The following is a 24,141-nucleotide window of genomic DNA, read 5'->3' on the forward strand; positions in this document are numbered from 1 at the left end:
GCTCTGCGAAGGCGTAATCAAAGTGTGGCAGTTTGGGCTAGTTGGTATGACATGATGATAGTTATAGAGCGAGAATACAACGAGGACAAAAAGACAAGATGGACAAGAGCGCTGATCAGAGCCGAGTCAAAGCGTCAAGTTTTGTTTCGTCGAAGGTAGTGCTTGCAATTTCGGGCTACGATGGTTTTCACGCTGCGCCCTGATTATTTCTAGTACTACTCGTTTGAACATGTGCGCTTGAGACCGATTGCTCACGGCAACTTTGATTAATCCTTTAACTGTTCCACTCTGCGGTTCACGAAGTGTCTCACTAACATGACATGAATGATTCTCGCACAAAGAAGACACATATATGGTAGAGTGCAAACCAAAGCACAACAGTACCGATCAGTACTTACCGTGAATCGACCGATTTGTCTTGCACGCAGTGGTCGAATTCCACTAATCGCGAAATCAATGAGACACTGGCTGGGAAACCATATAATTATGAAAGCACGATTACAAGAAGTGGGAATATTTAATATTGCGATTTACTTGCAACTAGTACTGCAAGCGCTCTATCCTTTTCAGGTGCGATGCTCGTGGAGTCTTTCCAATGGCACCGGCGTTTGCTGCTCGGGCAACGTCGTCTGCTTCCGTTGACAGACTTACATGTGGGATCCACTTGGATCAACGCTGCATCCTGCTTGCATCACGCCTTTCCGCTTACTATTTTGCCGACATTTAAACATCGTGGGCTCTCCACATGAATATTGTAAACTCCTAACTGCACTTAACCATTCATTACTCTGTGCTAGCTGTGCGGTCAATGAAATTCAGTGGCGAAGAATGCTGTGCAATTGAAATAAAACAATCAAAACACGTTCACCGCACCAACATGCCACTTATAGCCACGTTACTTCTAGTGCAATTCAGAAAACATGAAAAAAAACAGAGCATTAAGAGCACGAGCAGCTCCTTTGTCCTTTATCACGTCTCCACCACTGCGACGAAGTAACAAGTTCAGCACTTTTGGGCCCCAACTCACCTAAGAACAAGTTATAGGTGCTTCCATGCTGTTTAAGAAAATGTGGTGGGGCTCACAATCTTGCTAAACGCAAAAGCCCAAATTTCTCGTATTCTAGTTAGTTTTGCTGTCAAGAGATTGCGCGGCAATGTGCTCACTCCCGCCATGTCGGCGAATGCCATGTCCGGATTTTAATACAAGGAGCCTATATGGGGAGTTTCGCAACTCGTATGTTTGAATAACTCTGGTTCGTACTAGTCTGGCTGTGATTTTTCGTGGCGTGTGCACAAGCCGGCTGTAATTCCTAGTCAAAAACGTCACGCCCTGGGCAAGAGGCGCGTTCAATGTGTCACAGTACGAAGAAAACGCATTCCAAAAACGGCGCTAGTTACTAATGATCAAACTACGATGTATGACGTGAGACGCCATGGCTAATGATGTAAAATGTAGAACTGCAAAACGTTATCAGTTGAGCAATGAACATCGCCCTTGCTCTTGTTTTGTACCATTTATGTTCATAAAGGTAACTGTTTATTGTACGACTCACTTTGTTCCATATTGTTTCATTTACATCTATTCACCGAAGCAACTGTACCCAAACATTTGCTATTTGATGAAAGTTTGAACCTTTTAGGGAGTGCTAGAAGAATATAGGCGAGGACGAAAGTAAAAGGTATCGCAACCTTGGAAAATTGTATCATCAAGGGACCTTGTGGCTAGGAGCATCGCTACGCCTTTTGACGGCTACCAGAAAAGCTCCAGAGGGCGCACTGCGCACGTGAATTATTTTTCACCTCCAATGCAGTTTGCATTTTCTCTTCCTTCAAATGCTTTAAAAACGGAATGCCAGAAAAAGCGCAAACTGTCGATTTCGCAGTCACTGCGATAACGCTTCACGTCGCGTCACACCACGCGTTGGTATCGTGACGAACATGCGTCAATCTTACTGGCAGCGCTTTGTGCGCGCAACTTCTGCACCTTCGTTCAAGGCGTTCTATGGCGATGGAAACACTTATGAGACATTGCGGCTTCAAATTCTTATCACTGGGGTCCTTTCCAGAAAACTTGACGCCATATGCATGTTTTCACCACCACTGAACGTCCCAGACGGGAGCGTCAGGAAGAATTGATTGATTGATATGTGGGGTTTAACGTCCCAAAACCACTATATGATTATGAGAGACGCCGTAGTGGAGGGCTCCGGAAATTTAAACCACCTGGGGTTCTTTAACGTGCACCCAAATCTGAGCACACGGGCCTACAACATTTCCGCCTCCGTCGGAAATACAGCCGCCGCAGCCGGGATTCGAACCCGCGCCCTGCGGGTCAGCAGCCGCGTACCTTAGCCACTAGACCACCGCGGTGGGGCATGCGTCAGGAAGGAGTTCAATAGGTCCGGTGCACACATTGCTGCAGAAATTAAAGAGCACCTTTACGAATACAGCGCATACTGTACTGGTTTTCGAACTTTTCCGCCGCGACCAGGCGTTATTTAGAACCAGAGCTTCTACCATTGCTAGTTCACCATCGAACTGTTTCAACTATGCGTGAGAAAATGCATGCGTGTGTGCATTGTGCGTGTGTGTGAGAGAGAGAGAGAGAGAGACAGTCAGCGGGCTGCTGATGGCAATCAGCCAAGTGAATGAGCTTTAGCAGTAATTATTGGCGGGGCAACTACACAAAATACAACAATTAAACATTCCTCAATTACATTTGGACATAACTGTTTCAATGACCTTTTTATTGCAAGCAACTCAGCTTAAATGCTGTTATACTGTTCAATAAATCCTCTTCAACTGTATTTACAAATAGTAGCGTCAATAACATCTTTATCGCAAAGTACTCAACAGAAATATTGTTGAAAAAATTACTTTTCAGTGCTTCTTTGATAGAAATGGCTAAATGAATTTTTTTAGGTGCTCAACACTAGTATTGTGGAGAAAATATGTTCTCAATGGCTTTTTAATAATCCTGAGTCAATGAAACTTTTATTGCAAAGTGCTTTCTAAAAATATTGTCGAGAAAATATTTCCTCAGTGGCATTTTGGTAGAATTGAGTAGATGAAACATTTATTGTGAATATATTGCAAACTCCTCAACACACACATTGACAAAGTATTGAAGCATGTCAATTAGCACTCTGGAACTAACGATAATCAGTGAAGTCAATAAAAATATCTGTCACCAACGCCAGTATCACCAGGTTAGTATTCGGGATATTTGTGAGAAAATGCCATTCTAATCTTCTGATAATTAGTTCTGATTGTCTCATTTGACTAGGTTGGGGTGCCCATGAGACCCATGGGGAGAATTACTTTCCAATTTTGTTTTTTATGAGAACTTTACGAAATCAAAATTTTCAATATCCAATCACCGCTTCAAGTGGCACTATTACAACAACTGAAATTATTGGTCTTTCCTCCAATACTTGTGTTATTAAAAGGTTCAGTTCAGTTAGCGGCTTCAGAACCAACCCAACACGGCAGGGATTCGAGCTCATGTCCTTTAATATAGCAGCGCTATGTTTTGCCTCCTGAGCTACCATGGCGGCTGTATAGAAAGAGACAGTACGATTACGTCGAGCAAGTACCTGACTAGGTTTATTTAGCTTTAAACTTACTGCTGTTTACAGTTTTCATTTATACATTGCTACTTTGTTGTAGCAAGGAATTGGCTATGTATTAGTTGAGCTAGTAACTGGCTACGTTCATTTAGCTTTAAATTACTGCAATTTACAGTGTTCATTTTTAAATTTCTACTCTAATGTAGCAAGGAAGCAATTATGCACAAAAGCTGCAGAGTTTTAGGCTCAATATTTCTTCCTATATTTCTTGTACTGAGCTGCCTGATTTACAGTGCGTGTCGTCGAGCTTCTATATCAGTACTATTTTTCAGCGCTTTGACTCTTCCATCATCAAATTTTCATTATTCCAAAGGTTAGAGAAATTATGTGAAACGGAAATAATACTAAATTTAGCTAGACCTTGTGCTAGTAATAACCTTTTTACTCTCTCCGTGTTCGCACATTTAGGTCCTAAACTACCTCAGGTGAAAAGAAGTAACTACCGGTTTCATGTTTTTAGAAATAAACCTGACTGTAAATTTATGGCACAGTATGATTCGTGTTTGTTTCCGTCCATTCCTACATTATTACACCTACATAGAGCCAACTTAGTTTCCACAAGACTTGTGAAAAAGCAAGAAACAGTAAAAAAAGAGACCTTTCAAATTTGGGACCACCACCAACTGCAATGCTCCGTAAAAGATAAAACACAAAGAAAGCGAATCGCTTGAGTTCAACCAACACGAATTGTGAAGAGATCAAATATTGAGTAACTTCTCGAGAGAGAGAGAGATAGTGCGTAGGAAATTTAGAGTGTCTATTAATGTGCGCAGTAAACAGACAGTACAAAGTTTGATTTAGTTTAAAAATGGTAGTGCCTGACGCTGTTTTAGTACCAGTTTTCGTGTAGTTCGTAACACGCCACTAACTTTTTGAACTCTGCAGTCTTTCCTGTTTTGGGGGGTATTACAGGGGAGGAGAGGAATCTTGTTATTATGCAATCAACACTGTTGTAATGGAGAATTTCACCGAAGGTTATCTTGCCCCAATAAAAAAAGGGAGCCAGCTGCCACCGATTTGGAAACAACTCTTCGTGTGTGCCCATGGCGTTCCGAGAAGGCTCGATTGTTTATCGAGGCTGGTTGCGGAGTGCACCATCGCACGAGCAGCTATTTTTAAGTCACGATCAGCTTAAAGCAAAAGCAAAAGCGGCCGAAGGAGCTGCCTCAAGTGTTTCCCAGAGTCTGTCAGTGTCAGAGTAGGCTGCTTCGACGGATGGGTTGCCTGCCAGCTTGTATAGCGCGTCATGTGCCCCTAATGGTGAGTGTTCCGATGACCACACCAATCTCTGGTAGGGACCAGTTTTGATCTTCTTCAATTCTAGTTTACGTTTCACTAAAACTGCTATCTTGCACTATGCCACCACACCATCTGCTCCGAGAAATGATGCAAAATATTGAAGACTGCATGCGAGACACGAACTACCCCACCTACTTGTGTCTTTAGAATGCCCGTGAATATTGATTATCTCTTTATTCCAACTAGTATGCTCTTTTCGTTGTGATCTAAATCAAAATACTATCTTTTGCTTGCATGCGCATGTATGTGTGTGTGCGCGCGCACGCGCGTGTGTGTATGTGTGTGTGTGTGTCTGTGAGTGTGTGTGTGTGGAACCCTTAAACACTTGCAAAAAAGTAAATATAGTTTTCCAGCTTTTAACACACCATGTTGAAGAAAAACATGTAGGTAATGTCACGCCAATAGTACTGGTTTTAACATCTTTCATACGTCTTGAAGACTCCACGCCGTACGTCAGTGTGACAAGAGGAGCAAATAAGTTAGCTCAATGCCCGTGGGAAGACAAGAATAATGTGTGTTTTGAGAGACCTTAGTTACAATAAATGAAGAGCTCGTCGTAAAGCGCCGATGGCGTGCTCTGGCACCGGACCATTTGTGATGATGGGATTTATGATGGATCGGAGAAAGGCCAAGAAGAGATGACGTCCAGGGACCATTGCATTGTGTCGCATCAATATTTTCTATCTCAAGATAGGGCACCAAGGGCTCAAACGCAGGGTCATCAGTGGTTATAAGGGAGCGGTAAGCGGAGAACCACGTTAGCGTTATGACACTTTAAAAAAGTACTCCGAGGTCGGAGTAAACCACTTGGGCTGTAGCGACCCCCCCCCCCCCATTCGTAGTAATTTTTGCTCCGGACTTCCGAAGTAAAGTGTTTACTCTAGCTGACTGGAGCATTTGCGTTGCAAATCCGGAGCATTTCTGACTGATAATTCGTTCTGACCCGCCGGTGTAACTGCATGGCCTTTTGCTCCGGCTGGCTGGAGTGATTACGTAGAAACTTCGGATTATTTTTCGTGGTTTTCTCACTCCGGCTGTCCGGAGCTTTTCTGGGGCACCTCCGCAGTATACTACAAATGACCTTACTTCGTAAGCGTACCGTCACATTCTTCTTTCCCATTAATCTTCGACAGAAGTTGGCCCTGTTTTGTTTTCTTTTTTTTTTGCACTGTTCACTCTGTTTTGATACTTGTGGTATTCATCATTTTTTTAAATAGTTCTTGCATCAGCATGATTGCTTCAAAACTAGCGGCCTCAATCACAAAATAAGGAAAAGTTCACTACTACGTAAGAAAATAAATTGGCAATCAATAGTACTAATATCATGCCACTTATGCCAGCTGCATTTCCATCATATGCTGGCATAAATAAGAGAAGGTCGACGAGTTTACCCAACATACACGTCCGTGCAAACGTTCCAAGTTCACGGAAGGTTGTGCAAATGAGGCGTTATGATATGCGCGCCGAGATTCAAGAAATTCTTTTTTCCCCAGGGCTGTTCACAGGCCAGCGTTGATTGTATAATATGTGGGGTTTAACGTCCCGAAACCAACATATGAATATGAGAGACGCCGTAACAGAGAGCCCCGGAAATTTCGATCACCTGAAGTTTTTTAACGTCCGCCCAAATCTGAGCACACGGGCCTACAACATTTCTGCATTATCGGAAATAAAGCCGCCACAGCCGGGGGTCGATTCCGCGACCTACGGGTGAGTAGCTGAGTACCTTAGCCACTACACTACCGCGGCGGGCCGCACAGGCCAGCGTTGTTGCATTTTCCAGTCAAAACTAATCTCGTATTCGTGCACTGTCGTCAAAAAGAGATAGCAGTAACCGTTTATCAGAAAGATATGGCAAATGAAGGCGAAAATTTTTACAGTTTCACTTTTGGTCGGGAAAACTTGACTCCCGTCTCCACTTTTCCTTCTAAAAAGAGTGAACTCATGGCCATGGCAGCAGGACTGGTGGTGCTGGTTAGGAGAAGAAGGCAACTAATTTCTGCAGCCCGGTAGGAAGCACAGTGCAGTACCAGCGGGTAGAGGACCAGTGGATAGGAAAACGATAAGAGGTGCTTTTTTTCCTCCCCTCCAGACTTAAAAGAAAAAAAAAGCGCAGCAGCTTGCCAGTACTCTCCCCCATTACGAACATAGGAAATGCGAAAAGTGTCTCGAGAAGGTGACTGCTTTTTTCTATTTCACACTACCACGTCCCCTCTGTCGTTCAAGGTTAGACCATGCTGTTAAATGTATTTCTTTCTTATATCGCTTTTTATGTAAATGTCGAGGGCTCCGCAACCCGTCCTGCCGAGCGATGATCTTACCTGTTGGCATCACTGTCGCATTCCTTGTCACTGGTATAGTCCACTCCTTTCCCACTCTCTTTCTTATCTTGAAAGAACGATGACTCCGAAAATATCTCATTGCCACTTATACAATAAAATACATTTTTCATCAAAATGAGTGCGTATATGCGTTCTAACAGTGTGTACCAAACACATGGCCCTAGCTCAATTTACTACACGTAGAAAGATTTAACAATGATTTCAAATATTCATCCTTTATTATTTCAACCTACACAAAAGATCAAAATATTTTATACGCAGTGGAAGACCTTGAGGTGGATTTTCTTATAATGGAAAGCGGAAAAATATAACCGCTTTTGTTTACTGACAAGACAAAAAAGATTTTTAACGAGTAAAGTTTTATGTATAACAGTTATTAACTTCTTATAAAATGAAATCACAACTATGCTATTCTTCATTATTGCATATCAAAACAGCTCTACAAGTATTACAGTGGTGTGAAGAACATTACCAAATTATGTGAAGGTGAAAATGTATGATCCAAACGACGTTATATCGCTATTTTAGCGGACGTTTTTACTTATAGCCTGTAAAAAAAGTCTAATAATGATAACCTGTTTCATCTCAAACCAACATTAGCCAAGGTTTAAGCTACCTGATAAGAATAGCACAGATAACTCATGAAGAGCTCACTCCCCATGTTTTTCGCCGCACCGGCAACAGCCGGGTCGCTCAACGCTTGCGAGACCACAATGTGTCGTTCGCTGCAAGGAACCATCACACGGTTACCGTGTGCACAACTTCCTTCTGTCGATGATAACCTTCGTTGCTGCTTGTAGTAGCTTGTGGTAACCAGAAGGTGAACAGGACAGTTTCCATTTCTCGAACGCGGCTGAACGCTCACACAATCTTCACTGCAATGGCTTGGTTTGCGCAATGCTGGTTTGTCGAGAACGGCCTCTCGGAGGCTATGCTGCCTACGTCAGTCCTTGGACAGCCAATAAATGCCGCTGAGCGGTGAGTCAGAGGATTTGCGGAGAATGCACTGGGGCAAAAGCGACGCGCCAGAAGATTTCGGGAGCAACCACGGGAGCAAAATCAGGAAATTGTCCCCGTTTTTCTCCGGTTTTCATCGCTCGGTGCCCATTGGAAGGAAACGGTGGAAAACGAATGTATTTGGTCTGGTACTTTTTGGTTTGAGTGAGGCCACCGGAGCAGACAGGGTGAATTATACGCCAATTTTTTCAGCTGGGTACATTTTTGTTTACAGTGGATGTTCGTGACCTGAACAATAACCCGCGCATATATCGCACCCTTGCATTTTGGAGGCCCAGTAAGCAAAGCGGCCAGATGTGTTTAACGTCGAAAGCCGACACCTTTTATGGTGGTCGGTAACGACGTCAAAAAAGCTGACCACGTAGATAGAGCCAAAAGTTCCCAATCACCGCCCCCCCCCCCGATTGGCCAATCACTTGCTTTCCATAACGCTGTATTTGCTCTCGGGCCTGTTCATTGTGAGCCTCACGTATACCACGTTGTATTCTGTGTGACTTGCTCCACGTTGTGTGAGCACAGCACCCAGCCTACACTGCTTTCTATGGGATTAATATGGGCCTCAGGGTGAAACTGAGGGTCAAAATGGCGAGTTATTGCTGTTGTTCTAAGAATACGAAACTAGGTGGTGAGGGCCTGGTAGCAGGGAGGAGACCAAGAAGAAATATTTTTTGTGCCACCGACAAGTTGCGTGATAGGTAGTATGATTGACGCAACGGTTCAAACGATTGCTCAAAAATATAAACGGAGGCCAATGGAACCTTAAGTCCGCCAATTGTAGTGGGTTTATTAAACGAAGTAAGGACATGGAGATTCTTATGATCCAAAAAACTGTGGTCGTTGGACACAACGTATCCTAGAGTTCTGTGCTGACGTTCCACAAATCGACATTTTTTTTAGATTTATTTGCAAACCGGCCTGCGTCAAGCACGTGCTCAAGTAAGTGCGAGTGTGTGAAAATGAATTGTGGACACCACGATATTATCAAGGTGGCAGACGCTGATCCTCCTATTGAGGCCGCGCAAGGCGTTGTCATCATTCTTAAGAACGTGGCAGGTGCACTCTACAGTCCGTAATACATGACAATAAATTCATACAGGCCGTCTCGCGTTACGGAAGTGCTGTTGGGACTATCGTTCGAGCAGTGGGACCTGCAAGCAGCCAGACCGCAAGTACAGTGTTATAAAGCATTGTATTATGTGAACAATCAAGAGCATCGTCAATGCGTGGCAGTGAATTTGCATCCTTTGGCGTGTTCTTGTTTAATAACTGAACATACTTTGAGCTGCGGAAAGAGCTCTCTTTGTGACAAGTGTAACCAGAGAAGCCCATAGACTCTCTGAAGAATGACTGACACATCGGCACAATGGATCGATTTGGGGTCCAATAACAAGACTTCCAGCACAAGACAGGTGACATAGCCACCTCCGCAGCAACAAGTGATAGACAGGGTCGATGAAGTGTAACTGGAGTTGAACTGAAGCTCAACTGAAGATGAAGTTCAACTCTTGAGGCACGGCCTAGTGATGTTTGTACAAAGTCGAAAGAAGAGTGGAAGCGCTCAAGCGTGATAACAAGCAGACATCGCTGTGTAGGTCCATAATTTTCGGCAAATAGTGGGCCGAACACATCCCTAGAGGCTCAAGCAGACACTAACAGGACGTCCAGTTTACTGAGACGGCTAGATGACATGTCGTCAGTGACGCAGAGAGCTCTTGAAGAGTTGACAATCTCATTGTGTCCAAGGCCCTCACGACGAAGCAATGATGGCGGTGATGACAGGTGTTTGTATTTGGCCATTATGTTGAAACCTGCAGCGAAATCAACAATCATCATCATCGTCGTCATCATCGTCACCAAAATTGTGCTGAAAAGCCAGCATAGAAGATAACGACTGTGCTCAAGAATTCGTTCAATGAATGCCTTGCAGGTTAGTGACAGTTATGTGCTGTTGCTTTTTATGACAACGGAGGATGCATTTGCGGTCCACAGGCCCTTATTATGACTGTAATCTAATCTTGCTTTTCTTGTTCCTCTACAGTTACCACATGCTTCTGCGCATTAAAGTTCCCGTTCTGCTTCGTTTAAGAAGCTCCCTCTTCACAATATTGTCTCGCTCTCCGCAATATTGTCTGTATTGTAGCATAACCCGTTAAAATTTCCGCACGCACCTGCAAACGGTAGCTAGGTGCACCTCACTAGATGAGCGTGCTTGTGCATTCAGAAGCTGACAAAGCAGCTCGATGTTGACCAAGTGATGTTGACCTTTTCTCACGCAGTCCGTCGGCTAACTTTTCCACCTTTCGCCCTAACGTGATCCTGGTCTCCGTTCTCCGTAGCTACTAGTGCGCGTGAATCACACTGGGTACGTGTTCCCACGCACTATCGGGTGGTCTTCGCTGCTTTCGTCCTAATGAAATCATGGCCTTTGGGATATGTGTAGGAACCTGTGCGCGTCAGACAAAATAGGGGCGAAAACAAAGAGGCTGGCGCAAACTCAACGGGCTGCCACGCACACAAGCTCTACCGACGCCGACTTTACTGGCATAATTACGGACCTCTGGGTTTATTGCAGGGAAGACATTTTTTGTTCTTTTATCGTTGTGTTTAGCCCACAGTCGGACCGAAAATTTCATAAAGCCTAAAGAGAAGCGCAAAAGGGGGGAAAATGATCTGAAAGAAGCTGTACGAATTTTGGTGCCTGGTTCGTCGCGCGGCAATGTCCAAAATATTATCTTTATTTTCACAAAGAACACATCAAATAAAAAAAAAGCTTAACGTGCAACTTGTCCTGTTCATCGTAAACGCCGGCAGTGCAAGAGTACAACAGCCACACGCAGAGATTTCGTCAACCATATCGTTGCAAGACAGCGTGTTGAAATCCGCTCTGTTGGTTTCGGATTGCACCGGCGCACACGGCGCGCAGGTCACGTGCTTTTTGAGACAGAGAGGGAGTCGCGCCTTCTGCTTCGCATTCACATGTAAACAAGAGAGGAGAATTTGCCTAGTCAATATGGCCGAGTTCCGGCTCCATCGCGGCTTCACAACGAGTGACGTCAGGGCCTCTCCTTACCTTTCCTTCCTCCGTGGGCCTAATACATTTTCGCCTCTATCTAAAATGCAGCCGCCGCAGCCACGAAACCACCGCGGCGGGGCGCCCTTGATCGAGAGCATTCAGCATCAAATCTGTCTACATTGGTCAGATTCGCGCGGCTAGGAAGCAGGCTGCCGGCTTATAAGCCACGTGTTTCAGTTTTTCGGCAACGGCCAAATGCGTTTCGTGTGACAGTGGAAGAGGCGAGTGGTTTTTGGTTGCATAAGCGTGCTGCATAATCATAGAAGTCGAGAGTATGCCCGAGGGTTCCGCGAGCGTAGCTCCGGCTCAAGAAGGATTAAAAAAACTTCTGGAGTGGAAATGATTGCGCAGAAGTGAAGCCGTTTCTCTGGCAAGATGGCGGCTGTGGCGGCCATCTTACTAGGGGCATAATAAAGTATCCCCTTTCAGCGATCAAAAATGAAGCGTTTTCCTCGCACGCCCAACGAATTTATTGTGGGAACTTTTTCGCGCCACATAGTGCTCCAAGTGCGTCCTAAAGTTACTAGTTTTCCGTAGTGAGCCTCAAATTGGAGGCGAAGTTCTTTCAAGATTCAGCCATCCATACTTGTTTCTGTGTGTTATTTCGTCGGGAACAACTATCCGTTAATATACAGCTAATGTAGCATTTACATAACGTATCAAAGCCACTTGATCCTTAAGTGGGCACTATCAGAAAAGAGCATGTTTCCGCCATCTTGGCAGTGGCAATAGGTGGCTTTACTTCTGCTGGCAAGCCATCGCAGGAGCTTCGACTCCAGCAATTTTTCTTTTCTCCTCCTTGCTCCCGCTCTGTGCATGCCGATGTCTCCGCTGCTGCACCGGATCAAACTCATAACGTGACTGTTCGGCCGCAGAGCAGCGAGATCTAGATTTACCGACATAAGTAGGCTCAGGTGGGCAGTGATCGTCAAACACATTGGTACATTCACTGGCGGAAGTTAGGCAACTTCTGGCATACTATTTTTCACTTGTCGGGTAATAAATACAGATAGTTGAGCAACAGTTCAGTTTATACTTTGCTCAGCGTCGGCTCTTACGTGCACATGCCAGCGGCACGTTTAAAGGCGTCCTTTACGAAGAGCAGAGATGCCTGACTATCTGTGATTCGAGGGGCTCTGACGTGCGCCAGCTCAGTCGAAGGCGGATGTTAAAGGCGTCAGAAAGAAAACAATTGGAAGTCTTTCCGGCATGATGCCATTTAACTTCCGCTTATAGCTGCCGCTGTGCTTATTCATAGGTGCTTGTTCCTCAACCGGCCGGGTTCTTGCACATCGTTGCACGCGCCCGGAGACAAAAGCAGCGGGCCTCCTCGAAGCCACGGTGCTCCAACCGAGAAATGCTCGGCCGATGTTGTTCGACACGCTATGCCGCTATGGGATCCGCAAACCTTTTGAAATTGAACGCTGCGTGTACGAGTACCCCGATCGGCGGCTAATCATTGCTCGTCGTCGTCGCGGCTGGCTGACCCGACAGAGAAAAGAAACATGGTGAGTCTAAGCATGGGGCACAAACAATGTTTTCTGCTTAGAAGTTCGTACGCTTTCAAGGAGCCTAGGGCAAAACCTGATTACAAGATTTGGAATCACCCACGTGGAAGCGCGCAAGCATTCATGTTTGCGCGCGTGCACGTCGAGAAGATGGCCAGAAACTCACTTTTTTGATTATTGAAACACTGAAGTCGTTACCTCTTCCAAGGAACCAAATAGTGAGTGTTGAATTTTAATTGTAATCGGAAAATTTTCTGGAACAAGTATTGCTATGCCATGAACTCCTATTGAGACTGGAATGTGCAATTATTGTATGTTCGTGAAACCATTTCATTCACATGCGCGGAATAGTATCCTTGCTTGCAGCCATCTGTCTCTATGTATGTATGTATGTATGTATGTATGTATGTATGTATGTATGTATGTATGTATGTATGTATGTATGTATGTATGTATGTATGTATGTATGTATGTATGTATGTATGTATGTTTGTATGTATGTATGTATGTATGTATGTATGTATGTATGTATGTATGTATGTAAACATTCTAGAAGAAATCTACAGGGGATCAACTACTACCATAGTGCTTCATAAAGAAAGCAACAGAATACCAATCAAGAAGGGTGTAAGGCAGGGGGACACAATCTCCCCAATGCTATTTACCGCGTGCTTACAGGAGGTTTTCAGAAGCGTAGAATGGGAACAGATTGGGATAAGAGTTAATGAAGAGTACCTTAAAAACCTACGCTTCGCCGATGACATTGCATTGCTGAGTAACTCAGGGGACGAATTGCAACTCATGATTACGGAGTTAGACAAGGAGAGCAGAAAGGTGGGCCTTAAAACTAATCTGCAGAAAACAAAAGTAATGTACAACAAAGGAAAAGAGCAGCGCTTCGAGATAGGTAATAGTGCACTTCAAGTTGTAAAAGACTATGTCTACTTAGGGCAGGTAATAACCGCAGAGCTGAACCGCGAGTTTGAAGTAACTATAAGAATAAAAATGGGGTGAAGCTCATTCGACAAGCCCTCTCAAATTATGACAGGTAGATTGCCACTATCCATTAAGAAGAAGGTATATAACATCTGTATCTGGCCGGTACTTAGCTACGGAGCAGAAACCTGGAGAATCACAAAGAGGGTTCAGCTTAAATTGAGGATGACGCAGTTAGCAATGGCAAGAAAATTGGTAGGTGTAACCTTAAGAGACCAGAAAAGAGCAGAGTGGATTAGGGAACAAACGGGGGTTAAGGATATGATAGTTGAAATAAAGAAGGGGAAACGGACATGGACCGGGCATGTAGGGCGTAGACAGGATAACCGGATAAGAGTAATTAACTGGATTCCCAGAGAAGGGAAGCGGGTTAGGGGGAAACAGAAAGTTAGGTGGGCAGATGAGATTAAGATGTTTGGGGGTATAAATTGGCAGCAACAAGCACAGGACTGGGTTAACTGGCGGAACATGGGAGAGGCCTTTGTCCTGCAGTGGCCGTAGTCAGGCTCATGATGATGATGTATGTATGTATGTGTGTATGTATGTATGTATGTATGTATGTATGTATGTATGTATGTATGTATGTATGTATGTATGTATGTATGTATGTATGTATGTATGTATGTATGTATGTATGTATGTATGAGCTGACTGGCAGAACACAGAAGAGGTCTTTGTCCGGCAGTGGATGTAGTCAGGATGATGATGATGATGTATTGTAAGACAACGTTTTGGCTGCAAGACACTTATTTTACTTGCCCGGCCTCTGCCCCACAACACAGGTCAGACTGATGATGATGAGTATGTACATATAAAAAGAGCACGTGTATGAATAATGCTCACACTGATTTCCCCCCCACGCGTGAGCGGCCAGCCAGGACGCGTCTTAGACGGAAACGGAACATCGAACGCATGGCTTAAGACGCGATGCGTGGACAATCTCCAAGCCACGACGGTGACGATCCGAAGAAAGGTGGGTGGGAGTGACATCGTAGTTCACTGGTGACGTCTGTTCATTGATCGTGTAGGGTCCAATGAAGCGTGACTGAAACTTGTCGCACCATCCTTGAGCACGAATGGGCGTCCAAAGCAACACTTCATTCCCTGCACTGAAGGAGACGTCACAATGAGAGCTGTCGTTGCGTTGCTTGCGATCTTGCTGATTGGCTTCTGTATTAAGGCGAGCCCATGGCTGACAATCCTCGAGCCTTGTGGTGAACTACTACGATACGGTTGCCGAGGCGTCAGTTGGAACATTTAGGAAAGAGACGTCGATGTTTAGTGTCGGTGAACGGCCTTACACGAGGTAAAAAGGCGAGTAGCCAGTAGTCATTGAACAGCGATGTAATGGGCAAAGATCACAATAGGCAAAATTGTATCCCAGTTGCCATGGTTTGGTGCTATGTACATCATTAGCATGTCTGTTAGTGTCCGATGAAATCTTTCTGTCAGCCCATTTGTCTGGGGCTGGTAGGCTGACGTCTTCTTATATACTGTGCCGCAAGTTGTGGTGGCACAGCAGGGTTTCAATTATGGTGAACAGGAACGTCTTGGCGCGATCACTCAGGTGGACGCGAGTTGCACTGGTGACGCCATACAATGGCGTTGAGAAAGAGATCTATGACGTCAGAAGCAGAACTTGTGCGTAGTGCAGCAGTCTCTGTGTACCGTGTCAGGTGATCGACAGCAGTCACAATCAAACGATTACGTGCTGGCGTGATGGGGAGAGGTCCGAGTAGGTCTATACCAACGATGGTGAAAGGAGTCTCGGGACAAGGGATGAGTTGCAGAAGGCCAGCAAGAGACGAAGTTGGTCGCTTCCGCCATTGACACAGATGGCAAGATGCAACGTATTATGCCACAAAGGTAGAAGTGCAGGACAGAAGAAACGTTTCCTAATGCGGCTTTGTGTTTTGTGAAACCCGAAGTGGCCTGCACATGGGTCGTCGTGAAAGGCTTCTAGGACTTGGTGACGCAGACAACGCGGAAGTTCTGGAACCCAGCGGTGTCCATCAGTAGCGTAAACGTAACGATGGAGCGCATTGTTATCGAGCTTAAATTGGCGTAGTTGTCGGCGCAATCTAGCATCAGGAGTAGGTGATATGCTATTTAGGCGTGGGATAATGCGATTGCAATATGGACCATCACACTGGCGTGTGGCGAACTCGGTGTAGCAATTTGAAGCCGGCGTGTCGATAATCGCGTGGTGTGATAATGTTAAGGGTGATGCAGTGTCTTGCCCAGGAGAAAAAGAATAAGCTGACTTACTGGATAATGACAGTGGAAGAAGGCAGCGAGATAGAGCATCTGCATCTTCGTGTCTTTTGCCAAACTTATAAATGACGTCAAAATTGTACTCTTGTATGCGGAGCACCCAACAACCGAGGCGACGAGACAGGTTTCTGAATGACAATAGCCAGCATAATGCATGATGGTCTGTAATAGCTTGATTTATTTGATTGATATGTGGGATTGAACGTCCCAAAATCATCATATGATTATGAGAGATGCCGTAGTGGAGTGCTCCGGAAATTTCGACCACCTAGGGGGCTTTAACGTGCACCCAAATCTGAGCACACGCACTTACAACGTTTCCGCCTCCATCAGAAACGCAGCCGCCGCAGCCGGGATATGATCCTGCGACTTGCGGGTCAGCAGCAGGGTACCTTAGCCACTAGGCCACCTCGACTGGGCAGTCTGTAATAACTGTGAAGTGGCGTCCGTAAAGATACGGCTGAACTTTTTGTATGGCCAAAATCACAGTGAGGACCCCTGCTCAGTTACGGAGTAGTTCTGTTCAGCAGCCATAAGAGCCCGAGTAGCATAAGCAATAACTCTTTCGCTTGAAGTGGCATCGCGCTGTAGAAGGACTGCACCAATGCCATGGCCACTCGCGTTGGTGTGCAGACATGTAGGTGCGATCTCGACGAAATGGCACAGTAAATGTCGGATGTTGAAGCATGCTTGAGGGCTCTAAAGGCACGCTCGCAGTCGTTGTTCGAAGCAAAAGTTGATCCGGAAGTCAGCAACTGGTGCAGCGGCGATGCGATGGCAGCAAATCGACCGATGAAGTGGTGGAAGTAGAACGCTAGGCCCAGGAAACTTCATAGGTGTTTCTGATTTTCTGGCCCAGGGAAGCGTATCACGGCAGCAAGCTTGTCAGGATCCAGCCGAACGTTTATAATTTCTGACAAGGTGGCCCAAAACCTTGATGTTCTTGTTAGTGAACTGGCATTTCTTTGTGCTTAGCTGAAGTCCAGCATTAGAAATACACATCAAAACTTCGTCCAAGCGATCAAGATTTCGACGAAAATAAGAAGAGGGAATGACGACGTCATCTAGATAGCACAGACAGGTTTTCAATACTAGGCCACGTAGAACTGTGTCGACCATGCGCCCAAACATGGCAGGAGCACTACATAAGCCGAATGGCATGACTTTGAGTTCATACAGCCCGCCTGGTGTTGCAAACGCAGTTTTTTCTTTGTGGGCTTCGTGCATAGGTATTTGCAATAACCAGACCGTAGGCCGAGGCTGGAAAAAAATTCAGCGCCTTGCAGAGAGCGAAGTGCGTCGTCGACTCGTGGCATTGAGTATACGTCTTGGCGCGTGATATTATTAGGTGTTGCAGAATTGCACCGAATGCACGTTCGCACCAATGCAGAATCGCACCGAGTCATCCTTCTTTCGGACTAGCAGTACAGGTGATGACGACGAGCTGAGAAGGCGGGATAACATCTCATTTGAGCATATCAGCAACGTTGTCCTCGATGATTTTTCTGCTCTAGGGACGACACTCGATATGGGCGGCAGCGTACAACTGTATTGCCTCCCGTTTCAATTCGATGTAAGGCGACGGATCTTGAACGGAACGTCCCACAGATCGGGAACACGTGAAACGGGCCGTTCAACGCGCTTCCCGCACAGCCGCAACGCACGTGCCGGGACCCCTACTGCACGCAAGCGGGGGACAAATAAACCAATTCGCGACGCTGTTTCACCCTCTGCAACGTCGTCAGTTGACTTATTTGTTCCCTGCTTGCGTGCGTTAGGGGTCCCGTCACGTGTGTTGTGGCTGGGGGAACAGCGCGTGTAAAGGCAATGCATTAAGGCTCGTTCAGGCGGGGTGGCCAAAACGGTAAGGCGGCAACGTGGAAAGCGGGAAACGCCTTTTCTCAAAGCGACAAAGCGGGAGAAAAACCAGGCGACAAGGGCGATCGCTCTCGGAGAAATTTTTTGCCGCCTGCCAAAAATTGCCGCTTTGCAGAAGCCAATCAGAACGCCAAGCAACAGAGGCGCGGTGGTAGCGCGGGTGTACGAGTGAGAAAAGCGCTGACACGTCACATGGACACGTGTTCAAAAGCGCGAGATGCTCGCCTATTTTGCCACGTGGCTACAGTGTATTAGCAGAGGGCAGTGGGCTTACTCCACAGCGACTCTGACACTTTCGGCGTCACATAAGAGAGATGGCGCCCCAGGCATCTTCAATGAATGCTTCACCTGCAAAAGCTGCTCGCCGAGGGCCGCTCGTAAATGTTGGAACGTGCATTTATTCGATATTTGTAATAAACTTGCAGCATCCCGGCTGTGGCGGCTGCATTTCCGATGGAGGCGGAAATGTTGTAGGCCCGTGTACTCAGATTTGGGTGCACGTTAAAGAACCCCAGGTGGTCTAAATTTCCGGAGCCCTCCACTACGGCGTCTCTCATAATCATATGGTGGTTTTGGGACGTTAAACCCCACAAATCAATCAATCAATCAATAAACTTGCATGCTTTGACAGCCCTCTGATTATACTAAGAGCTTCTAGTGCCCTCGCTTGACAGTGTTTTCCTTTTCTTTTGCGATACAGCTTGCCGAAAATTTGTCCGATGGCAGCCGGTGCAGTCTGCGCATTTTCCTTTCTAGTGTGACGCAGCTAACGATTTGTGTTTGTGCGTGTGGGTTTTGGAGGGTGTGTACTTGAGTTTGTAGAGTATTTCTGATAAGCACTATATTTGTTCAGGCCACATCGTGTTTCCTCGAATATAACAACTCGTTGAAAAGGATGATGTATCCCACAATTTGTATGTTTTGATACAGTGACCAAACGTACGATTCATGCTGTGTAGACCGAACCTAAAAAAAATACGCAACAAGATTATGCCCGCCCTTTCAAGACTTAATTAGAAAACAGTGCACGTTCACTTCCTAGAAAAGCTTTAACATGCAGGCGTGCTGGCTGGGTTTGCGCTATTATTATAAAGTTAAATTGGAGTGCTTAAATAATTTTTGTTCTGCTTCAGCTGTAGACCATGGCACAACAGTTTTCTGGGGGTTATTAATAATCATAATTATGCAGATACACTTATGTTAAACATATGTAGAGCGACATAGTAAAAAACTAAATAAAGATACACCCGAAGGTTCTGCTCCTGACATGAAGCTCTTATTTGCAAAAAATGAAGTACACCATCTAGCCACTGATTTACACACATTATTCACTTCATGTGTGACGGCTCATCTTCAGCTGCTTGGCCCTCTGCCGCTACCCTGCCTAATTGTCAGTGTTCATTCCTTTCAAATTGAATGGAGACGTGTGACAACGTAAAAATTAATTACTTTCGCTTCGAGGGTAGCTGCGTGCACACTGCAACCAACTTCAATCGAGAGTCTGCGCTGAACCATTGCCAGTATGTCCATAATGCTGTCAGAGTGCAGCTTACTCAGGCAAAACATTCTGTGAAAATATCCTCGAGCTTTTTCATGAAGCTGTACAGCTGGCTTGAGAGATGAAGGAAGCCTCCTGGGTCACAAAAGTTTGTCAACCGAACAAGTTGAAAACAGCCTCAGCGTGGATAATGGGTGAGGCATGCGCACTTTTTTTATCGATAATATGCACAGACGCGGTTGCAAGTCAAGTTCGCCAACTGCGTTGGTGTCTTCCAGAAGCTTGTCCGCTCTGTGCAGGTTCTTCTCGCATTTTTGGCCTGTTTTCCACCTTCAGGACGCCAAACAATGACAGGTCTTGCTTACTCTTCACGAACACGTTGCCTGTTAGACACTTAAGCGCCTAACAGTTGTTTTGCCGTTGTCGCGGAATGATTACAGTATGCACTGTAAAGCATAATGTCATCTTGCGTGGTGCGTAATGCTCAAAGCTGATGGCGAAAACTCGGCTCAACAATGTCCACAGCCACAACGTGGCTAAAACTCTGTTGCTCTGCAGGACTTGACCGGCTCACAACCGGCTCAGCTGCAACGTCCCTCTCAAAATTCTTCCATTGATGGCGATGGCAGCGTCGCCGCTCGTGCGACCAGAGAAGCACAAACGTGCGACACTTCTGGAGCCACCCTTCTGCATACCCTCCGCCGGAGGGTGAGCCCACTGCCCCCTTCTAGTACACTGTAACGCGGCGATCCATAGGAGGCGGGCGGTCTGAACAAATTCACGCACTCGCCCTCTCGCCACTTCGACAAACCCACTTGGCTACTTGGCGCGCTGCCTTCGCCGCGGGCTTCTTTAGCGTTCTCTTTAGAACGGGGCGTGCCGCGTGTCCGTCGCAAAATCTCTCCCCCCCCCCCGAAACCCAAAGCGCGAGAGTGAATTGCCCAGTGGGCGATGGCGAAAGCCTTGCTGCAATAATGGGAGGGAAGTCTCGGTGTTCGTTGATCTCGGTTGTGGTTGCAGGTAGCAGCGGGCGCGCAGCAGTGACAATGGAGGAGAATGAGATGTGTGGCAGAAGTAGAACAGTGACGACCATGGTGGGAAAAAAGGTGAAAGGTAGAGAAGAACCTAACATTGAACAGGCCTAACACCCGTGTGAAAGGTCACTTCACGTGGTTCGCACACTTTTCTAACATTAGCAGTATTAATTTCAAAAGATATACTCTTTTCAGTCAATAAAATAAGTTGTATAGTAAGTTAACACAGCAGATCTCGAGCCAAACAGCGAGCGCACACCATTACACCGATATGGGAGACCTGGGCCTAGTACGAGCAAATCAAAGATCCGAGCCCGGCCCAGGCTTGATCTATTCATGCCTTACCCGGCCCGGCCCGGCCCGGAGACCGGATCGGGCCCGGGTTTGCGGGCCGGCCCGAGTCCGTGCAGTGCTCCACAGCATAACCCTTGACCTGCCTGACTGGTTTCTGGTGGTGACATGCGCTGTTAATACCAAGTCAGCTCATCCAAAATGAAGCCCGAGTCACTGCCTAAATCAAGTTTTTCGACATTGACGGGTACGAGAAAACAAGGTGTATAAACCGCTGTGTTTCATAGATTGGCCGTCGGAGTTTGCAGCCCAATCAGACAAGCCGAAGGTAACCTTCCCAACACGAGTTTACATAATCGCGTTAATCGTGCTTCGCAACAAAGCTACTGAGTTGCACAAAACGCAGATTTCACAAAACGGCTTCCACGGGTAAACACGAGCTCGAAATTAAGGTCTGTGATCGTCCTGGATACCTCCTGCGGTCGCCCTTTCTTTTGGAGAGCGGGATGCGTAGCAACAGATCAGAGGTAGGTACCGCTCTTCGATTAGCATTCTTCTTCGAGTCTCCCTCTTCGAGAGTATTCGTAAAATGGTGTCTCGTACAACATTTGGCAAGGAAACGGTCTCTAATAATAGCAGAAGAAAGTACTTATGCATGACGAGTCCTTCAAGACACTTCCCTCAACGAAACAAAAAGTGAGCACTCACTATATTTATGCAAGACATTGAAACAAGTACGAAAAGTAAAAAAAATACACACTTCTGTTCAAGAAGTGTGTTATGTGCTCATATATGGGATCTTTAAACATGTTACTAGAACGCGAAAAACTCAAAACAATAAATATTATTGCATCAGTGAACAGAAAATGGGGAAACACTAATACCACTGCAGTTCATTCGTCGTAACTGTAATGCAAGCCTCTGAGGCTCCTAAGCGGTGACAGTTGTTGTGACTTGTTGCCACTCAAAGACGTCTAACAGTCTGTGTAAACTTCAGTTTCAGTGTCGTAGCTTTCGCTATGTTGCACGGGATCACTTGTATATATCGCGCACACACCATGTTGCAAACTGAGTTCTTGGCCCACTCATGAACCACACTCCCGCAAACACTTGTATGACATTTCTGTTCATCACTGCTTGCGGTGTACTCGCGCACATGAACCCTTCTATGTACTTCATGGTCATCACTTATTATACTGCACTCAAGCGTATCACAACTTCAAACACGCACCTGCTCAATATCACCGGACTTGTCTGTGAAATGTGCATGGGAAAGTAATTGAACGGGGCGGGCCTTTTAAATGCCCCTGACACCAAATTTCTAAGCTGTAGACTTTTCTATTATTTGATAGTCCTGCATGTGAAGCCCCACTTCTGACCAATTATTTGTGAAGGGTGTTGCGCATTAGATTTTCTGCTTTGGTCTTGCAGAGAGTTTGCGTGCTCGTCTATCTAATGAGGTGTGAAATTTTTAGCGGTTTGACGTAGACAGGGGCCCCCTCACGACGTTGCAAAGATCAAGCAAGCATTCTCGGCGTCAGATTACATTAGAGGGGCATGTACAGTACAATGAGCGGCACCCGACGAGGAATATTTGAAACTTTACCGCCTAGAGAGGGCCTTAGTGTAACTCAAATTTTGCTATCGTTTGGGGGATCGTGCAGCCGGTGCGCTGGTGGCCGCTATCGGTGTGCCCGCCACTTTGAACTGCGGTGCATTTTTGAGTGCTGCTACCGTGGTGTCAAGGCTTTGCTTAGAAGGTGATTGACTACAGCATGTATAGCGCAGGGTGTAGAGAAACGCGTGTGCGGAGTAATATTGAAGGAAAAGATATTTTGAAAAGCAGGCTCATAGTTTGTTGAGGTATTTGCTGCGGAAATACATGCACGAGACCTGGTTCGAATTTAGGAGCCAGGAAAGTATGAAGGTGAGTTCACGTACTGCACTTACTATTCTACTTTAGTAGAGGGGGGGGGGGGAAGGGGCTTTCTTCGATATGGTATGCTCACTGGCTTTGCGTTTGTGACAAGCTTCTTTGGGATTGTAGTTACTTTTTTCTTTACCCGCAGTTAGTACAGAAACACCTGTTGCATTGGCTTCAACGCTGCGCACGAATAAAGCGCTTGCTGCTGAGTCGTGTTGCGCGGAATACGCACACACAGTTGTTCACTCTTAGCTAGGTCATGCGAGCTAAAGGCTGCGCTCTTCAGAGGCTTAGGACGTCCGAGGCATCTCCCACATAAAAAAAAGTGGCACAGGTATACAGTAACCTGCTACTCTTTCTTCGTGTCCTATGTATTTTAGCTTCGATGCGCGAACGCATCAGAGGTGCTGTGAATAGCGCAACCATCAAATAGCATGATCTAGCAAACAGTGAGTCGTGACGTTGGTGTTCAAACTCTAATCTCGCATTTCAAGGAAGAAACGCTGCTTTAATGCGCTTCTATACAAAATGAACCTGGTTGTATTTACGTTCTGAAGCGTGATCAATGAGGTAGTTAAGCAGGTGACAAAATTTCAAGTTTGCTTGGAAGCTAATTACATCTCTATAAATATAATATTTCAAAGGAAGCATTAATTTTCATCATTTATAGTTTAACAGGAGGAGGACAACAAAAAAATCAGCCGATAGGCTGCTTTACTAATCACTGTCAGCTACCACCCATATTGGTTGGCGTGTGTGCAGAGCAATAAAATCCAGCTAAGAAGCAAATAAAAATATGTGAGGGGTGCAGAATAAGTTTACAGTCGAACGGTTTAGAAAAAAAAGCAGGTTGATGAAAAATATATTTGCTGAGAAGTGCTTGTTGAGTTCTACTCACATGCGTGCGCACGTGTGGGTGCAGACGGGAGAGGGAGGAGGACCCCCAGTAACCTAAAAATGTCTTTCACAAACAGTGATAAAATAAAGGAGTGGGGCATTTCGATGAGCTTGCGCCAACCTGAAAGAGAACCCTGCGCGCGCTTGTGCCTCTACTGAAATGCCGCAAGTGCGAATATTTGTCTTCTTTCTCTCCCTCTCTTGCCGGGTTACTTCTCGTGCAAAGCAGAAAACCTCGTCTTACCTGTACGGCGTGGGTACAGTGACACCCAGCACATTTCGTGATTCTTGTACGTGTAGCTCACAGTGAGCAATGAATAAAAAGTATATCATTGCTACTACGACTCACAGTACCTGTCCGACTTCAGTAGTTCACAACCAAATTCAATATAACCATAGTAAAAATGCCAGCAAAAAATATAAAGCACCAGTGAACCATGAAAGGCCGGCTGAGCTATAGTTACTGGAAAGGTTATAGTAG

At 45.8% G+C, this 24,141-nt stretch overlaps 1 protein-coding gene across 1 annotated transcript in view; it reads left to right on the plus strand.

Annotated features, from left to right (window-relative positions):
- The first annotated feature begins 12,589 nt into the window (after positions 1 to 12,589).
- The window catches only part of LOC119161814 (uncharacterized), a 477,337-nt gene continuing 465,785 nt past the window's right edge, over positions 12,590 to 24,141 (plus strand). Inside the window, exon 1 of the mRNA XM_037414326.2 lies at positions 12,590 to 12,868. Coding sequence (XP_037270223.1) covers positions 12,729 to 12,868 — 140 coding nt within the window. The 5' untranslated portion in view covers positions 12,590 to 12,728. The remainder of the gene's footprint in view (positions 12,869 to 24,141) is intronic.

The sequence above is a fragment of the Rhipicephalus microplus genome, chromosome X (assembly GCF_043290135.1).
Source record: "Rhipicephalus microplus isolate Deutch F79 chromosome X, USDA_Rmic, whole genome shotgun sequence".
NCBI classification, from domain to species: Eukaryota; Metazoa; Arthropoda; class Arachnida; order Ixodida; family Ixodidae; genus Rhipicephalus; species Rhipicephalus microplus.